This window comes from Thalia democratica, chromosome 6, assembly GCF_965202585.1.
Source record: "Thalia democratica chromosome 6, ktThaDemo2.hap1.1, whole genome shotgun sequence".
In the NCBI taxonomy this organism is placed as follows: Eukaryota; Metazoa; Chordata; class Thaliacea; order Salpida; family Salpidae; genus Thalia; species Thalia democratica.
In genome coordinates this window covers 10045845-10066625 of record NC_139170.1, presented here as the reverse complement: position 1 = coordinate 10066625, position 20781 = coordinate 10045845, and the positions used below count along the sequence as shown (strand labels likewise).

The 20781-nt window shown below is 27.4% G+C and overlaps 1 protein-coding gene across 2 annotated transcripts in view; it reads right to left on the bottom strand.

The window, feature by feature from the left end:
- The window catches only part of LOC145839475 (unconventional myosin-If-like), a 29933-nt gene continuing 9152 nt past the window's right edge, over window positions 1-20781 (bottom strand). The window contains exons 8-27 of one of the 2 annotated variants that reach the window (XM_082947048.1): window positions 19623-19742; window positions 17253-17397; window positions 14661-14793; window positions 13295-13465; window positions 12930-13063; window positions 12566-12685; window positions 12090-12201; window positions 10448-10617; window positions 9299-9443; window positions 8724-8846; window positions 8056-8217; window positions 7450-7595; window positions 6982-7174; window positions 6268-6382; window positions 5516-5857; window positions 4555-4713; window positions 3008-3134; window positions 2321-2435; window positions 1842-1920; window positions 1-1066 (exon numbers count right to left, since the gene is read on the bottom strand). In XM_082947048.1, the coding sequence (XP_082803174.1) occupies window positions 990-1066; window positions 1842-1920; window positions 2321-2435; window positions 3008-3134; window positions 4555-4713; window positions 5516-5857; window positions 6268-6382; window positions 6982-7174; window positions 7450-7595; window positions 8056-8217; window positions 8724-8846; window positions 9299-9443; window positions 10448-10617; window positions 12090-12201; window positions 12566-12685; window positions 12930-13063; window positions 13295-13465; window positions 14661-14793; window positions 17253-17397; window positions 19623-19742 (2888 nt within the window). In that variant the 3' untranslated portion in view covers window positions 1-989. The remainder of the gene's footprint in view (window positions 1067-1841; window positions 1921-2320; window positions 2436-3007; window positions 3135-4554; window positions 4714-5515; window positions 5858-6267; window positions 6383-6981; window positions 7175-7449; window positions 7596-8055; window positions 8218-8723; window positions 8847-9298; window positions 9444-10447; window positions 10618-12089; window positions 12202-12565; window positions 12686-12929; window positions 13064-13294; window positions 13466-14660; window positions 14794-17252; window positions 17398-19622; window positions 19743-20781) is intronic. The other variant, XM_082947049.1, reaches the window with a different exon arrangement.

Below are 20781 nucleotides of genomic sequence, written 5' to 3'. Positions count from 1 at the left end.
TAATGTATATATAAAATTGTTTATTAACACTAGAAGTTTAAATAAAGTCATATAGAAAATTAAAATAAGTGTCAATTTACAGTTTGACTTTGAAAGAAGCTTTCACTTAAAAAGGGAATGAACAATAAATATATTTTTTTGTTCTTAATAGCTCTATTAAGGCAGAAATTACAACAGTTAAATACACTTCGTTCGTTTTTGGATGTTAAAAGTTGAAATAGAGCTGCAATATAAACAAGGTGTAAAAACTTTTCAGGATACGATTATACTTTAAAATAAGTTTCAAATAGAAAAAAAAGCTAGAATAAAATACTTTCCTTGACTTAAAGAAAATTATACTCTTGTTTTATCTTTTGCTTAAATACAAGATTTGGCCTTAAAAATTAAAATGGTAAGTCTAGAGGAAACATAATTTTTAAGTAAGCAGTTTTTATCTGAAAAAGATTTAGTTTGAAATTAAAGCCAAACAAAATTTTATGTATTCTTAAAAACTACTGAGATTCTAATAATTAAAATTCGCAGCAATCTTGGTCAAGTAACTAAATGATTGTAACACCGAATTGTTACTAAACTGCACTTAAAAAATAAATTAGTTTTTATAAATTAAAAAAATGTTTGCAAATATATATAAAGCACTTGAAAAAAGAGCAAGTTAGAAAATGGTACCGCAACCACCGAGCTGGTACCCACAGGTTGCATATCAAATATGGTACCCATTTAAAATAAAGAACTGTAAAAACTAAAACAAATTTTTTCATATATTTAAACTGTAACAAAACAACGGTGCGCACTAATATGAAAAATACTAAGAAAAACAACAAATAAAAGCTGTATGCTTTACTTTTACTGTTATCGCGTGTGCACTTAAATATGGTTTTCTTAAAAATGTGCTTTTAGTAAATGCTTCGAGATGAACTTTATAAAAGTCATCTGATTACATAACATTCAGCTTCGAATAGCTTCAAAACAAGGGCTTTATGACGTCACGATCACAGTTTTTCGACGTAGTTTCCGGGGAAAAGTCCTTCCTCCCCGTTCAGTCTTCCCTTCCACCATCCGGAGTCGTCTGTTGAAATATTCAATTTAAATAATTTTGTTTTATTTCGGTTTCCAAATTTTATTTGTTTTCAGTGTTATAAGTATTATGAAAATAATGAACTAATCGATTACTTTTATGCTGCTATATTTTATAAGAAACTAAAAGAAAAATATAGTTCCGTTAAATGTTTAAACATAAAAAGGAGTTAATTATTTTAAAAAGTAATTACAAAGAATAAAGGTCGGTACGAAAGCAATTAAAAATGTTTATTTTTCTACAAGTAGAATCATTTTGGTTAAAAGACTATTTAACTCAATGTTTTTTATTGAAATTAAGTAAAGATAAGGTATATTTTGTAGAAATTCATAGAGCTAACATAAAAGGTACAAGCTTTAATAGCTGAAAAAAAACAATAGTTGAGTAAAAGTTTTTATGACGTTAAAAGACTTCGTCTTCAGAACGAAAAAATACTAGTTTAGAATATGACTAACTAGATGATAGTAGTAATAAGTCCATTAAATAGGCTTATAAGTTAACTAAACAAAAAAAAAATGAACATAAAGATTCCTTAACCATTCTTGTTAGTAATGTTGCTTAAAACTTAGTTTAGTAATTGCAAGCTAAAAGTACTCATAATTACTTATGTATCTTATTGAACATCTTAAGGTTGTGAAACAAAAGTTTTACAGCTTGAAGTTTTCGTATAACCTCAATAACTTTTTCATAAAGCAATATTAGAACAAACTAGTAAAGTAACTAATAAAAATAGCAGTCTTTGTTAAAGTATAAATAAAAATCAAACCTTCTTTTAAAAGTTCAATAATGTCGTCTTCATTAAACGATAGCTCATCAGTATCTTGTTTTTCGTAATTGTAAAGAGCCTGTTAGAAATATGTTATATTTGCAGATGGTAAAAAGAATTTATGTAACAAAAATCTGAAAAGTGTTAAAAACCTTATTACAAAACTGTCTAAACACATATTATTTCTTATTACAACATAGTAAATGTTTAGATTAGATTTTGAAAAGCTAAAAAACTTTTTCAAAGATTTTATAACTATACCCTATGTTAAAAACACTTTTAATTAAATAAAATTAAAACTTATTTCTTCTTAATTTATAATGTAAAACTATTTACAATTTATTTGTTTAAAACTATTGTTTGCTGTTTCAAACTGTTTAAATAACAAATAAACTTTTAACAAGTTATTTTTAGGCATTAGGATACACCGAGAATACAACATAAAATAAATTTTATCAATGATCATATGCAATTTTTACCCTGCATTTTCTCAGGGGCTTGGGTTTCGGTTTGGGCTTTGGTCTGTTGTTGCCAGGCACTGGTCTCGGTCCGGGTCTACTCTGTCCTCGTTGCTGTGACAACTGGCGGTGCAACCTGCCATGACTACGTTTGTACAAAACATCGATGTTAGAAAATTGGATGAAAAGTATTATAAAAACATTTTACAATGATATGGGTTAACAGCTGTAAGAATAAATTTGTTATTAAAAAAACTGAGTCTAAAAGTCAAGGAAAATTTTTTACAAACATTTTTAATAAAAAAGTTTAAACATAACTGACTCATTTTTGAAAAAGGTTTATTTATTAATTTCGTTTAGCTCTCTTCAGAATAACATTGCTATTTAAAAGAGAGCTAAACGAAATTAATAAATAAACCTTTTTCAAAAATGAGTCAGTTATGTTTAAACTTTTTAATTAAAACCAGTACCAAAACCAAACTATTCTAATAAAAAAGTATTAAAAAAAAAAGTGAATATATGTTTTTTTGAATTTTAAGGTAGTACATCTTTTAAACAGATTTTCTAAAGAACGCTAATAATAAATGTAAGCTTTTTAGCAAAAAATTAGCCCTTTTGTTTATCAAACTTATTTTATTAAAAAAATATTGTTTAATTATTTTTTAACGTAATTTTATCGCACAAAATCTGTATATTAAAAAGTCTCACCCCGCCACACCAGCGTCCGGTGTCTTCATGAAGTCCATGTTTTCCAGGGGGGACTTTTGCGACGGGGCTCGGGCCCTTCTGGTCTGTCCGGTCTGCGGCAAAACTGGCGCCGGGCTCAACGGACCGCCTGATGTTAATTAAATTTATAAAGTTTAAACCAACTGTTACATTTCTACCTAATTATGAATAAATCAATTGTTATATTACATATATAAATATATTAATAATTAAAATATAATTATATATATATATATATATATATATATATATAACATTAAACATTCTCAGCAGTTATAGCTTTTACTGATACTTGTTTGCGGTATAACTGTCTAAAAATTAAAATTTTCAAAACTAAATTGTTGGTGGAGTTTATATTTTTAAGAACCTTAGTGTCGCGTCGACTAAAAGCAAACGTTTCAAATTTTTCAAGATAAATCGTTTGTCTCTATACTGTAAGTATACGTTAAAAGCAATTTAAATGTGTAATTTATGTATAGTTTGCACATTACCAATATCAGAAATTTCAAAATACAACTGAATTTACAAGTCAGTAAAAGTAAGAATATATCTCTAAACTTTAATTAGTTAGTTCAAACTTATTAAAAACTTTATTACGTACTTATTGAACAATAGTTATTAAACCTGTGTACAGCTAAAATCAAGCAAAACTTACTATATTAGCATGAAGTAAGTAAATTTAACAGTGTTTTTTGTTAAAGAGATTTCTAGTAACTTGATCAATATCAAAGTAGTTTTATATTTGAAAACTTATTAAAAAGTTGATTACATCATAAGGGAAAGTCTAAATGCAATTACTAAATGTATTGATTTATTAATGCATTGTTTTCCATGTAAAACTTCCTGGCGTCGATGACGAAACTTAATAAATTATTCAAATTTTGTCACAAAATAGGTCAGCCCCACAAATTATGAATCTTGTTTTTCTAGTTTAGTAAAAAACCAGATAAGATTTTTTTCAATTTCATACTGTAAATATATTAATTTTCCTCGGTTTGGTTTAAAATAGATAAGCCCAATAAAAAGCTATAATTTTTTTCTTCAGTAAAAGTGTTTGTTCAGTATACGAATCTAATAATGTTATATAGTAGCAAAAAACAGTTTAAATCACTCAACTACTTGAAAGAAAACTTTTAATTACTAAGCTATCGATTTATTAATCGTTTTCTTTTATAATTCGGTGACTGTTATACACAAATTTTGCTTTTTAAACATTAACGCATCAAAATTCAATAAAAGCTACTAAATTTTCGAATACAAAGATTTTTTTACTCACATGGCAAAAAGCTAAAATGTGTCTAGATTCTTATGTAAAACGTAAAAAATCCAAACCTTCAAAAATTAGTACTAAAAAAAGAGGACTAACGATTTTTTATTTTTAATTTATTTTTTATTAACTTTAAGCAAAAGGATACATGCCTAAAAAGTTACTTAAAGTTTCATGCATAAAACACCCCTTTATCTACCATTTAATAAAAAAAAACACCATTAAAAAAAAACATAATTTTATCAGCACCATTAAAACCAACCTCTACCAGCGAACAAGGGCAGGTTGCTAGGTGGTTGAACGTTACCATAGTAACCACCACCCCCGCTGTTGTTGCCATGGTGCTGGTTGTAAGAGGGGGGAGGGGGCCGCTGTTGGTTGTCAGGACGACGCTGTCCCTGATTGGATGCGACAGAGAAAACTAGCAAATAAAAAGTCATGCTGAGTAATTGCACCAGAATTAAATAAAATTAGGATTTTTATTATCACGTACAACTTGCAAAAAAAATTGCTCTTTTTCAGTTAAAAAAAGTTAAGATACATTGCAATATCCAATTAAATTTTATTTTTTAACCTATTACGAAATTCAAAAACTAAAGCAATGAAATTTGTTTATTGGAAGTATAAAAAAGCTAAAACTCAGTATCAACATTAAGACATCAACATTTTAAAAGGGTTTTTTAATTATTCTGAAAACAAAAATGATAACAATTATAAAATCTCTATTGCAAGCTAAGGACGCATTTGACATATAAATCTTAAGATTCAATGTCCATAATTTACATACTACTACAAACTATCAACCAGAATAATTTTCTTAAAAAAAGTATCGTACTTTTTGAGTCTTTATCAAAAGTCATAACTATAATAACCAACTGGAGATTTAAAAAAATCATTAGCGAACTTTTTTAATAACAAAGAATTTTCAGTTTACAACTGCAGTTTAAGTTGTTTTTACTCCCAAACTTTACATGTCATGAAACTAGATAAATTAGTAAGGCTGTTATAAAATTTATTTTTTTATTATCTTACATTTTTAAAAGAGTTTCCAAAAACGTTTTTTTCACATAAAATAAAAGTATTGTTTTAAATAAGAATATATCACAGATTAAACATATCATATTTAAGTTTAAATCTGAATAAACTAATGCATGAAACTATATCACCTAAAAATAAATACACCTAAACAACACCAAGTTTTTACCATGAACAAATCAACTTACCTCTTGCCCCGTTGTTAGAGTAGCCACTTTGCACTTTGGGGCTTCCCCCGTTTCCAAACTGATTACCCCTCTGCTGCTGGCCGTACATGGGAGGTCGTTGAGCGCCCACTTGCGGCTGAACCCTGCCGACTTGGGGCGCGGGTCTGCTGGGAGCCGATCTCTGCTGACCCATGGACATGTTGTGCATCTGCTGGGTGGGAGGGTTGCTGTGGTGATGGGGCGCAGGGGGCAACTGGCTGTTGGGCGCCCTCCTATCGGGTATTTGTGACGTCATATTGTTGTTGGGTCGCTGCCTGTTGTTGCGGCCCCTGGCAGGCTGCATCACGTTTCTCACTTCCGGTTCTGGTAAAAGTTTTTGGAAATCAGTAAACTTGTAGCTTGGTAAATTTTTTGTAGTATAAGCAAAATTTTTCAAGTTTAATTTTTTAAATAGTTGATCAAAACATACTAATCTAATTTAGTAATAAACAACTTTTTATGATTTTTTTATATCAATATAACTTAATTTATTTATTAAGTTTATTAAAGTTAAAAAATCAAAGCCTTAAAGCAGAAAAGTAGTACAACATGAACAAAAAAACTTTGTTTATGAACAATATTTGTTAGACGAAAAAGAAAATTACGTCAAATAATTAAAGTTAAGGTAATAATTCTATTTAGTATTAATATTAATAACACTTTTATACTTATAACTTTGATCCTTACAAATCGAAAAAACATAGAAATTTATACAAATACAAAAACTATCAAACTTGAGTTTTTAGGTAATCCGGATCCAACACTGATGACCAAAGCTTTTCCTTGAACTTTCATTTCAGGTACATCCCCTTGACCCATCACAAAACTGATCTGTCTGCTTCCAGCGCCCTAAATATTAATTTTTAAATAATTTATTGTTCAAAGTTACTGCAAGATACAAAAAAAGTACTTTTTGTATTGTATACTTATGCTATTTATGTTTATACCTGTATAAAGCATGTTTGAAACAAACACAAACTTATTCTTAGCTACAGAGATACTGAAGCTGTTTTGTTATAATAAATCTTATTAAAGCACTATTTTTGTTCAAATAAAGTTTGTATATTATTTATAAATATGAGCTAAATTCAGATAAATATAAACAGCTTATATACTAAATAAAAATAAACTTACTTAAATATTTGTTTAATAAAATAATTTCCAGTGGGATGATAATTGTTGAAAAGAAAAAGGTTAGAAAAGGCAACGCAAATATTTTATTTTTTTTCTAGTTTATATAAAGCTCAGTATAAAGTATAGAATATATAACAAAATTAAATTAAACTTATGCTAACTCAGCATAAAACTTAACACTTCCAAATATAAAAACAAACATAAACACAACTTTATTTAGCATAAACAAAACTAACAAACGTTATTCATCCTACCTAGCTACAAAACACATTAATGCACTAACTATATAAAAATACGATACTAAAAAAAAATACCTGCATAAATCCCTGTTTCTTCACATTGAATGTTATGCGGTCGCTAAAGTCGATCTGAATGGACTTTTTGGTTATTTTGGACAAGACGTGTAGGAACTCGGTCTTGAACAGGGACTCGAGCACCGAGTCGTAGCTGGTCGTCGGGTCGTTCGAAGGTCGCACGTGGACCACAAACATGTCGTCCTGCATCGTGCTGTTGTGACGTAATAGTTAAGTTATTCTTATGTAAAAGACTTAAATTTATCTGTTATTGTCCTACAAAAGCTAATTGCAGTTTTGAATCAAGCTGACTTTCTAGATATTGTCAGTTTGGTTAATTCTGTTTCTCTGTTAGATAGTTAGACTTAATACTTTAGTAATGGAATATAATTGTTCAGTACTACCTATCACAGTTTTCTGGACTCAAAAGTAGGTAGTTTATACAACAATAAAATAAATATACAAAGTTATAGAGTAAATTTTAATTACCTGACAGATACGCTCTTTATTTTATCAATTTCAATTTTCCTCTTCAAAACTTCCACAATGTTTCCCTTTTCCGGACCCTTTTTGATTAGTTCTCTTCCAATCAAGTATAAGTGTTTCGCTGATAACATCAAATCCAGTTTTGTTTTCTAATAATTTTGGGTTGTTAAAAAATTAAAATTGCAAAATAAATATTTTAAAGTTGTTTATCTTATAAAAACTAGGTTTACATGAAAAATCTTTAAACCAAAGCTTAAATTTATGTTATCATTATTTCTTTTACTTCTGGTATAAAATACCTCATGTGGGCAAAAATCAATGATGTAAAATTGGTAAAACTAATTATTTTTGTAAATTCGTTGTTTCCTAAATTAAAACTAACTGTCAGCTTAATTTGGGAACTACTTTTTAAAATAAATTTCTTTATTGAAAGAGTTTTTTTAAAGCTACCATTTAGCACTAATTTTAACATTAATATATTAACATTAAATGAGTTTTAACATTAATATTTTAAAGACGCACTGAGACTAACAAACAATCAAAAGTAATAAATCTTTATTGTAATAAATACTGAGTAAAAAAAAAGCACAAAGCTGCCAAGACACCAACCTTAAATCTTCTGTCAAATTTGTTAACCGTGTCTGCAAACTCAATCCTCTCTCTTTTTCCGGCGAACCTTCTGAGTTCAGGTCTGTTTTCCAACCCGATGTAGTCTCCAACAAAGTTGCGGTTCAGAGAATTTCTCTTCCTCTCTTTACGGTTGAACACAACCTAACGAAGAAAAGTTAAATGATTTGGTGTAAGTTTTACAAATATGTAAAATGGATTTCCCGCTAACTTAATAGTGAAAAAATTAGTTCAATTATGAGTTTTTTTATTCTTTATATGCTAATATTAAAAGAATATTTAGAATAAGTTTAATTTATTACAAGACTGTTGTTACAGTGCTTGAAATCGTTTTGTTTGTAATACGCTTTATTCTAGACATAAGTATTTTAGAAAATCATTACTTAAAGTACGTTTAATCATTATAAACTAAATTTGTATGAAAATATCAAAAATATCTAAATAATCATACGTAATCTGTTTTTAGAAAACTTCTAAAATTAAATTAAGTTAAAAAACTTTAGATTAAAACTAAGATAACAAAAAATAATTTTAAGGTAATATTTTTCTCTACTTTTGTAACAAATTTTTTTTTTCAAGCGATATAAATTGAAATTTTCTTAGTTTAATTCGAAAAAACAGATTGGAATGATGAATTAAAATATAAATACCTGGCACGCCTCTTCTTTGATTTGTTGGTACTTCTTCCTGGCATTGTACTTTCTGAAACACTTCTGAATCACTCTAGCGAATCCGTCAAATTTCCTGTCTCTTAACTCTTCCAACATGAACAACTGTCAGTAAATTAAAGGTTAAAAAAAGTAAAAACAAGATTAGATAGTTAGATATCCTGAAGTAGTAAAAACTAGGGATAAGTTAAACAGTACAGTTAAAAAACAAAACGAAAATGTTAATTCTTTGTTTCGCTCAAAATTAAACGGAAGGCAGAAATGCAGAGCTCAAAGAAAAGTAGAGCTACGGGACTATGTAACAACATACTAATGTCAGTTTTTTATCTAAAAGTTATAAACTAACAATGTAAAAAAAAAAACTTAAGTTCAGACCAAAACGAAAACCAAAGTGCAGCTAGCTTTGGTGAAGTACTGTTTATTGAATTAAGTACTATTTTGTGCACAAAAACTTTAAACAAGTCAGTATGTTCACAACTTTACAACAAGTGTTAAGCAGCAAACTAGACAACAACTCATCTACCCAATGTACTGAGAAAATTTTAAAACAAACTAACGGATTCGGGGTTTTTGATGAACAGTTTCGTTTTGCCGCACTGCCACTGACCGCGGTCCATGTTGACTTTGGTCATCAGGTGCCGGATGCCCTGCTGCTCCGGACCGTTCCACCTCGGCCACGTCTCCCTCGTCAGTATCGCGTACCTGTAATGGAAAAATGTATTATATATATATATATATACATATATATATATATATGAATTTTTATGATTTAGGATGTGTGAGAGGCAAACTGTAACTTTGTTGGAAAAACTGCTTTAAACTTAAAGTTTTTAAATTTTTCGGAAGTAGTAAATTGCACGACACGAATTTACGTTTTCTTAAATGTATTAATTTTTAAACTGAGAACAAACTTATTGCTACGTTAACTTTGTGACTAGTAAGGAGGAAGTAACAAGTAGTTTAAGCTTTATTTTATTATTTTACAATTCAAACATAAAAAACTTGAGCATTTCCGCATACTGCGGTTAGAAACATTTTAACTGGTGGCAAATATTCTCTAAATTGCAAAATTTTTATTAATGTTAGTTAAGAATAATTTGTATTTCATTACTTTTGAGAAAAAACATTTACTAAGTTTCACCGCAGAGCGTATTTTCAAACTGTAATTCTGTAGTAAAATAATAATGGTAAAAACGACAAATAATTAAAAATTGATTTGAATTAATAAATTATTAATTATCAATCTCCCTTGTAGATAGATTACTATGTCTTATTTTTTGTTTTAAACTCTATAGTTAGTTAAGAATAACTCAGAAATAGTATAAGCCAAAGCAAGTTATAAGAATTCAAAATTGTATATGACAAATAATATTACGACTTTTCATAAAAATGTGTTCTTAGTAATATCCTTATAAGTACGTCACACTTTAAGAATTTGAATGAATCATTGAACATCGTTATAACTAGCTTTAAAACGTCTAATTTACTTTATTAGCTAAAGTTAGTAGACTTTTTCTAAACAAAATAAATTGACACTTAAAATTTAACTTAATTAAATCTAAAATTGCACCTTTTACAACTTAGAGTTATTCCTTGAATCCAAAGTAAATTGATCTATTTTAAAATTTACTTCTCATAATAAAAACATTACAAATTACTAATTATACTTTCACTCATATTTTTTTTCATACAAGGGATACACCCACCTCTGAAGAAACTTCCTGAAGGGCCTCCTGTACGCGAACCCGGCCCTCCTCACCCTCACGTTCTCCTTCAAGCCCAGGTACTCCACCTGATGAAGGACTCTTTTCTCCTCCCAGTCGTGCGGGCGCTTCGTTTCGTTCGGCTTGATGCACCGGATGTAGTGCGGGGTGCACTGAAAATAAAAAAAATATTTAAAAAATTGTAAAGTGAATAACACATTTAAGAAAAAAAAAAGATGTATATCATGTCTGATTGTTAAGAAACACTTATTTGTTTTTGTTCCTATTTTTGTGAGGTGATTACTGCAAAAGTTTATTAAAACTTGAATCGACGATATTTTTATAAGCGTTCGATTAGTTGTAATGCGTGTTAAAAAGCAATTAAAAGTTTAACTTAAAATGATCAATAATATTATATTAATTGTGGCTTTAAATATTTATAAAGAATACTTAAGCAAGACGTGTAAAGAAGAATTATACAACTCTAGGGAATACAAGAAAAATAATTTAGTGTTTAAAAGTTAATTTTATTAAGGTGAAAAAATAACTTTAACAATAGTTAACAAAACTTTGTACAAAATCTTAGACCAATTGAAAAAATAAGGGTTTTAAAAACGCTTTAAAATGAAACAGGTTACATGAAATTTTAAATTCGGACAATTAAAATTCTTAATAAAATGTTTAAAGGGCCACAACTCAAAAAGTTTTACATACTTAAAAAAAGGTTGTAGGTCTAATTAATAAGATCATGGTAGTAAAAAAATATTAAAAGAGAATTTAAAAATTAGTAAAAATAACTATACTTTAAAACTTGTTTAAACCATATCTCAGAAAATAATTATAGTTATGCAAAAAAAGAGTGTTTATAAGTATCAGTTTGACTTATAAACACTTTTTCATCTTTTTCAAATATATATCACTTTTTAAGATGTGGTCCTTTAAATATTTTTTTTAGAAATTTTAATGGTCCGAGTTCGAAAACTCGTGCAGGCAAGGAAACGCAGGCTTATCAAGCCAAAAAATTAAGTGCTTCATAAAAAAAACCTAGTACTTGAAAAACTGGCATACTTAAGTAGAAGTTGTATGGAGTTTGAGTGTCTTTGTCGGCATAAATAATAAAAAGTAACACTTTTAATACTAAAGTTATAAAAGTGTAACACAATGTAGTTATAGTTTTGATTTTAAATGACAGTTGTATACCAATTTATGTTTTTATATTTTTTATTATTTCCGACTAAAACCTACATTTGCAGTTTTGAATCAAGAAATGTGATTTTTGGGGTTTTAAGAATTTTTTTATGTTTGTTTGATCGGCATGACGTTGAATAAAAAGTATAGCTTATGAACTAGGAGCAATACTTTAAATTATAAAGCAAACTGTACAGTATTTGTTTTCAGTAAGCCTATAGCTGCAAGTGTAACACACTTTTCCAAATATTTACTTAACTTATCTCACACACGTACTTAATAGACTTAAAAGTTTCAATCAAAGTTAAGTTTCATGTTATTTATTTTGGTTTGGTTCTATAAGCTTATCCAATTGAAACTTATTTTTTTTTAAGCGTTATAATCAAAACTTTAGTTTTCCATATACTATTTTACAGAGTAAGAAAAGTAAAAAAAAAAAAAAAAAAAAGCAAATTACTTTCATGAGGGTGTTGACAAGTACGTTGCATTGGGTTTTTATTTTAGTCGAGGCTGTAGTTGGCCTTTTCTGTTTCTTGGTGTCCTCTCCAAACATGTTTCTGATGAACTCACTGTTGTCAGGGGTTAATAGTCAGTAATTAAGAAAAACTGTTAAACAAACGTTGTTAAAATTAAAAGCTAAGCTTTCAGAATATTTACTCTTTAAAAAATTGAATTTTTTGGGCATAATTAATATAAATATAAACTAGTATGTCATAAGATGCTTTGAAGTTTGATGTAGAGACAGAACATTTGTTGTATACAGCGGTTAAAATCTAATAAAGTCTTCAATAAAATAAGTTTTAACCAAAACAGCCTCGCAGTTGTACAGATACCAAACTGCATTTATAGTAACATAAAGTTATCAGCTTGAACAAAGTTGATAGCATTTAGAATAAAAAGTTAAAACTATCAAAAAAAGTATATATCACTAACTAGGAAGATTGTTGCATGAGTTCAACGAGATCCTTGTTGAGTTCGTCTCTGTTCTTTTCACAGAACCCTTCTACGTCATAAGTTACTTTTCCCGCGTAATGGTGGATTACAAAGTGTTGGCTGCAAAAATATCGGTTTGAAACAGAAGGTGACTGTGACTTTTAGAGATCGATCTTTTTGTTTAAAATATGCTCTACCAGTAAAAAATACTTTGTATCATTTAGCTACCGGTTAGTATTTTATAGTTTATAACTCACATAACACACTATTAACACATTATAGCAGCTTGAAACCTATCTTTTTCACAAGCGTCAAACGTTAACCAGTATTGAAGTCATATCAACTCTATCAGCTATCAACCAACCTCTTGCACTCGCAGTGATTGTTGCCCCCCACTGCTCCCCCCAACTTCTGCAGGAACTTGATGTCGACCCCTTCGCTAACCGCGTGCATCGTCGCGCAAGTGTCGTCCAGCACGCACATCACGCCCACTGGCGACTGAAATATTATCAGTTCAAAACAAGTTGTGGTTACTTTTTTTGAAAGTGTATTAACAAAGTTGACCAGGTCTGAATTTGAAACTTTTATTAAAGAATAGGCTATTTAGTTGTAAAACATAATTTAATACAAGCAACCTTTTTTCTTCCAAACAGCCTGACGTGGTCAAGCGTTTAGTACAAAAATTGAAAAAGAACATTTTAAGCAATGTGCTAATACGAAAGCAATTACTTTGCTCTCGATGAGGCTGCAGACGACTTTGTTGTCGAAGTACTCGATCGTCTCCCACGTCAGCCCCTCCGCAACGTACTCTTCCTGCTCGGCCTTCAACGTCAGCTCGATGAATATCTGCTGCAGCTTCTCGTTGACGAAGTTTATGCAGAATTGCTCGAAGCCGTTTTTCTGTTGCGTGGTGAAAAAATTTAAAAGGGTTGAAAAAAGTTAAAACCTTAAAGTGCGAAAAAGCTAAAAAAAATTCTTGATTTCAGAATACAAACATTGTACAGTACCAACTTGAAATGACTTAGAAAAACTTGATTGAGTTATCAATAAATTATATTGCATTTAAGTTTAAAAGTGTACATAAATGGTTATACAGTTATAAAACCTTATTTTTGTGCATGGCTTTACTCTGAGGTTGCTATTAAAATTAAAGTTAAGCATAAATTTATAAACTCTATGTTTAACTATAATTTATAACACTTAAGTATTTTATATTTTGTTTTGAAAACAGATTTGGTGTTTGTATACAAGAAATTTTAGTTTTGTCAAACTTATGTCATGAATATATTTATACACTTCTGTATGTTATTTGTTTTATAATTGATATGGTAAAAACTTTTTTGTTTTGTTACAAGCTATGAAATTATTCTTGAGCTCTTAAAGTTTCAAAACCATAAACATAGCTAATTTTAACAGTCTTTTGTTTAAATTTATTTTATTATGAGTTTTAAACAAGAATAAAAAAAATAATGTCGTTAAGCAAAAAGAAGTATTTAGTTGATAATGATAAAGTAAACTATGATCGGTAAAACAAAGTAAAAGTAAAATACAAACTGAAAGAATTTTTGACAATTTAAAAAACTCTTAAAATGAAGATGAACTTTAAAAAATAATTATACCGCTTCTCACAACATTATATTCTTACTCTATTCAAAAAGCCGTACCCTGAGGCAGTGCGTTATTTTGAATCAACTTGAAACTTGGCGAATAAATTTTGAAGTTTTAGGTGTGTTTAATTTAAAACTTAGTAAGTTATACGAACATTTGATGTAATGTAAAAAAGCTACTTTAGGTAAAGTTTTTGGTTTTTTTTACTAATCTAGTTTAACATATAAATACCACTTTGAACACATTTAAGTAGCTTAGTAAATGATTTAAAAGTTAAACTGAGTTGCTAAAACATATTTTAAGTAGGTATATAACTTGTGTAAAGTTTACAGCTTTTTAAGATCACTCGAAATAGCTTAATATTGAAAAAGATCATATGTAGAAAAATCAGTTCTAATCTTTTTTTTCATCTCTTTATCTAAAAGTTGCATGATTTTACCTCAAATGTATGACTTATTTTAGTTTTTGGCATAAACTTGTATCATACCTGGAATATTTCGAAACCGTAAATGTCCAACACTCCGATATTCAGCTCGTTTTTGTCTTTTCTGATCGCTTTGTTGACAGATTGAACCAGAAAATCGAACAATCGCGAGTATAAGGCTTTTGATAAAGCGTCCCTGTTTGAAAATTTTACGTAAATTTATGATCAAACTTTTTAAAATAACACTAACTGCTACGGGATTATTTTCAGAACTAGTAAGATTATCAGTTATTTAACATAAATTATTTAAAACTAGTATTTAGTAATTATTAATTAGCTTTCAAAATTGAGCAAAGCATAAAAACTAGCGGTAGACAGTTTTATTTATTAACTTTTGAAGAAATACTCTTGTTTAACAGTATACTTATATGAATTAAGTTATGTTTTTGAAAAAAATATATGTGTTTAAATGAAAAAAAGATAAATAAAAAGCATTTCAGGTGTAGTGTCGGCAATTTATACTCGCTCAAGCGTGCAGTGACAATGGAAGTTATGACGTCACTAATGAGCTTTAAATTATGACGTATAAATTTGTATATATGTTTGTTAAAATAAAGTGCGTGCAAGGTGAGCATCCTTGTTGATATTTATAAATCAGTTTGTTTATGTTTGTAATCAACTGTTGCGTATTTAAAACAGCTACCACAACTCCCTAAATATACAACAAGACTTACGATATGTGTAAGTCATATGATCAATATAAATAAACTAGCTTATGTACTTTTAAAATAAATTATTTTAATTTAAGCCTCGGGTTAATATAGCCGTTAATATAGGAATAGTATGTTTAAGGTGATAATTTACTTAAATCTATTAAAGTCTAAAACTATTGTTATTAATCGAACTTATAACTTGTTTCAATCTTAATTATTTCATATATACGACTACCGTTAACTTGTAATCATTTAGATTTATGATTTGGTCTTTTCACTACTGTTAAAACTTAAAACTGTACGATAATTCAAAATTTCTAAAAACTTGTAAAACTTTCTAAAATGCTTTGTAAGTTAACTATAAAAACCGTTTATAATAGTTTGCTATACAACTTGTAAATATTTAAGCAAACTTAAAATTACTCTTAATAAAATAGTTTCATGGAACTAAAAATTTTAAAAGTATTTATTTCTTACACGAAAGCAAATTTCTACAAATAAACAATACTTAATTTGTTGCAAAGTTTTTACACTAAACAACTGCTTTATACAAGGAAGTAACTTTTGTTGCAAGGAAGTTTAATTTTAGCACTTAATTTTGTTCTTCAAAGTTACAAAAAAAAAAAGCCAAAGTAATTCAAAATCATTTAAAAAAAATTGTGGTTGTGAAAAATTCAAGTAGCTTATTTAAACTTGACTTTTGTTTAATTTTGATTTTTATTGAAAACTAATTTAATCGGTGTAAAAAAATAAGTATTACTAATAAACATTCAATTGTTCATCTTTTAAGCTTGAAACATAAACAAAATTAAAGTTTAAATAAATCTACAAATTTATTTCTAAATAAGTATAGGAAAAACGTTTATTTTATGTATGTTAACACAGATTTCAATCTGCGGCTGCAAAAAATTCTTGTTTATTCAAGTATGTCTTTACAAGTACTTTCTTAGTATTAAAAGCTATGTTTAAACTAAAAAAAAGTTTTGTTAGCTTTAAAAGTTACAACAAATTTATTATAGTAGTGTAAATATTTTTCAACTGAAAAGTTTCTAACTAATAAGTTTGAAATTGTTTTGTTTCTGAAAAACAACAAATCTAGTTTAGAAAATATATAAAATATCTATAAATAGAAATTTATTTGTTTAGTTTCCTAATATCAAATCGCAGATAAATTGTTTTTACGACCGTAAGTTGACGTAAAAATTTGTCGTGTATATTTTCTCAAAACCGTTTAATTTTATTTCTCCTATATTTTTACCGCCTTAAGTTATTTTAAGATAAAAATATTTAGCGATATGTTTAATATTTAATTTTATTCTTATTCAGGTTACTACTACTAATTTTTAGGCGTTTTAATTTTTAAAGAAATTATATAAAGAGAAAATAGTATAATAAAAAAAACTTATACTGTTAATTTTGTGCTTCTGATACCATCGTAAAATATCTTATTTAGACATATTTTGTGTACTTTTAAAGCAATTTTGTATAAACCCAGACTATTACAAAAAACATAAAAAGAAAACCTAAAAGTTTTAAATTTTGTTTTAAACTAGTCTTTGGAGAATTAGAAATATACTTATGCTTATTATACTTAGCTTTTTAGTATCAATTAAAATGTAAACTAATTTAAACTTTAATCATTGTACGGTTTTAACCTCTAGTTTATCTTTTTTGAATAAGTTCAATTTTAAAAAGCATACTGAATTTTTGTTTTAAACTTTTTCTTACAATTTTCCCTTATTTTTAATCGGACAATAAATCAAAAGAAAACCTTATTTAGTAATAACAAGCGTCTGATGATAACATTTTGTTTACTAATCAAACTATCATTACTACTGAAAAATTAAACAGTTGTACAGCTTTTTATATAAAAAAAGTATGCTTCTATAAAGCTCTTCACATAAACAATACAAGCAGTTGTGCATTGAAATATTCAACTCACCTCACGTATGCCGCCTTTTCGACGTTCAGAAAAACATCCAGGGATTCCGACTTGCCTCCCCACCTGCTTTCCATCTTTTTGCTGATCAGTTTGTGCTCCAACGCCTTCGCGTCGATGCCGAGCAGGTATGCAGGAAACTCCAGGTCTGAGTGATGAAAATATATTTATAAATTAAAGTATGGTTACAATAAAAAATAAGCTAGGCAATTACGGTTCACTTAAAATGAAATGCAATATACACTGCTTACATGTGTACATCTTAACTTATGGTATATAAAAACAGTAATGAAATTTAAATTAAAACATTTTTCAGAAATTTCAAACAGTTGTTTAGATGCACCAACAAAAATAAGTCCTGTATAACTTTTTTGAGGTTAAGAGAAAGTATGAAACATTAATAAACAATTACAACTTAGAGCAAACTAGAAAGTCTTACATACACAGATTGTTTAAAGCTTATGAACACTAAAACTATAAGCAAAGCTCTCTTAATTAGTAAATCAAAATTAATTTTTTAGACTTTGATTTTAACGAAATAATTAAAAGAAACTGTGTTCTTCTTTAACTTTCATACTTGTATTAACTAGATAAACAAGACACCAGATTTCTATGCTTCAATATTAACTTAAAATTAGATAAAGTTTTATTAAAGTTTTTGGTTTTTATCTGAACGGAAGTAAAAAAAAAAATACAAATATAAATTAACATTTTCAATAACATACTCTTTTGTTTACTAAAAATATAAATACACAAAATAGTTTTGTTGATTTTAAGAAGTTAGCTAGTACAATAAAATAACTTTATTAAATGAAATTACTTTTGTATACTAAGGTTTATTATATTTATAAGAAAAAAAAAAATACATAATTAATTCTTATTTAGTGACTTGTTAATTTGTTTGTTGTATTGTTAATAAATTTAATTCTGACGTTATCAGTGTAACTTGAAATTAAATAATGAGCTTACCTCTACTTTTTTAGTAAATCCGTTTGCTATTTCATCAAAGATAAATTCTTTTAAGTGTATAAACCAATAATTTTGGAAAAATTTATAGGAATAAATAACGTGCGAGTATTTTTACCTAACACAACTGTTAGGAGGTGTTTAGTAATACTTCTAAATTAAATAATATCAACAACAATTTTTTTTTGCTACAAGAAAAAAAAAAGAGTCTAAGCATAAATACTGGTAAGGTTTGTTTATTGAATAAGCTTTGTATTCGTTTAAGTTAAACAATAATTTATTAAAGCTGTACAAGCCACAAAATTGGAAGTTCATGTGATTTACAGGCGTTTTTCGCTTTTACTTAAATTCTTTAGAAAACTTCTGTTCTCTTAAGAAAAAAATACAGTACAAAGTACAGTGCATTTAGATATTTTTAAGAAATTTGTTCTCTTGTATGGTGCGATGATTTATTATTGTATTAGAATTGAAGTTCTAAAACCAAATATATTTTTAAGTTAATATGTTGGTAGTGTAAACTTTTGTTTTTAGATTAAAATAAATAGTTTAGAAAACATAAGAAAAAATATATTTTAATTATAAATTTTTAGCTCATGGATTATAAAAATATAGAAAAAAGTATAGAACACATTTTTAAATTTAAAACCTTAACTGTAAACTAAAACGAACTATTTATTTTTTTTTTCTAGCTTAACTAAAAAGTTTAAAAAATGAACGAGAATGTTTTCAAACTAGCTTTTATAAAACATTTGCTCAATTTTGTTTATGCCAAGCTGATAAAAAATATCTAGTGTCAATACTTTTGATAAAAATATAGATTTGCTTCGATAAAAAGGTCAGATGTTTAAAAAATATTTCCCAATTTTTGAAACCTGAATAGTTCTTGCACCAAAACTTGAGCTAGGATAAATCTTTTGATGTTTATTTAGAAGCTATTTTGTAAATTGTAATTTTTATTTTTAATTGATGAAAATTTACACAGGCTAGAAATAAAAAAAAGATTAAACGTTACTTTACATTTGTATTATATATTAAATAAAATTACAACATGAAGTTATTTTGAAGTTTTGATTAAAATAAATAGATCAAATTCAATTTAACTTTTGAAATTTAGACTTTTTTTCACAAACCACTCATTAAAAACTGAGTTTATTAAAAACTAACCAAGTTTACATTAATTAGAAATTTTACGGTCTGATCTTAATAGTGAATAAGAAAAATTGTTTTCTTAAAATACCCTAATTTTAAAATCTATACATGTTATAGTTTCTTGTAGACTTTAAAATGTTTATAAGCTCAACCAAATTTTGTTACTAATGCATTAGTCTATCTAAACAAACAAAAAACTATTACTTTTAAAATTAAAAAACACAAGTCTTCTAAAAATTCCCCTAAAAAGAAACTAACACTCTTGGTTTTCAGGCACGGCTTGTTCGTTCTGGTTGCCTTCCACGAAGCTGATGTTGCCCAGGTGAAGCACCGCAGAGGTTATCTGCAGCACGCTCTGCTGTTCCTCCCCCGACAACCCTGTTTCAATAGACAAATTAAAAACCTGATTTTTTTATAAGGACATAATTTTAATGGACACATTTAATACTTTCTTTTTGAAAATTTGATGTTTCATAATGATGTTATCACGATTATGATTTCTGATATTTACTTGGTATATGCACTACTGTAGAATCGTTAATTTATAATGTTTAGCTTAATTTTGTAAAGCTACTTTATAACACACTAAAAGAAAATTAAACAAGTAATAAATAAGCTGATCAAGTCAAATAAATAACAATAATTTAAATACTTAACTGTATTTTGTCATGATGTTATATCTCAAGTTTTAAAGAAAAGCTAAGTGTAAGTAAGAAAAATTTACAAATATTAATTTAGGTTAGTACTTTTTTATTAGACTTTTATTTTTTACTGGAAATGACACATGACTTTCTAAAAATAAAATGAACAAATATTTTTTTATAAAAACATAGAAAAAACTACAGTATGTTACTTAAGTTTATCATTTTACTATATGACTTTAAAAAAATAAGTTTAAATATAATTTTGTTAAAAAATTTACATATAAGTTAAAGTATCACATGTTATTTGAGTTCACAACTTTATGTTGAGTGAAATGTTCATGTATCGAAAATGAAAATACATACAACACTAATCACTTAAAAAGAAGTTAATTTTACTATAAAATATAATTTCATATATTTTTAAACATTATAGTATTACATGTATTTCAATAAAAATCAGTTATCATACAAAAAATAATTTTGATTAATAAAAAAAGAAAAACTAATAGACCAAAGAATTTTTTTGTGGTTTCAAGTTATAAAGCATTATGTTTATCTAACTTACTTTTTTTTATAAGTTTGGTAAATACTTTATTAAAATAAATTATAAGATAATTACTGTTACAATAATCCCAAACGGCAGTTTATCAAAACCAAACTTTTTGATTTATTTATAATCTTGTTACGCGTTAGACTTTCTTATTGCTTATACAAATACACAATAACGAACATTTGTTTATAACAAACTAAATTAAACAATTAAAAAATGTTTT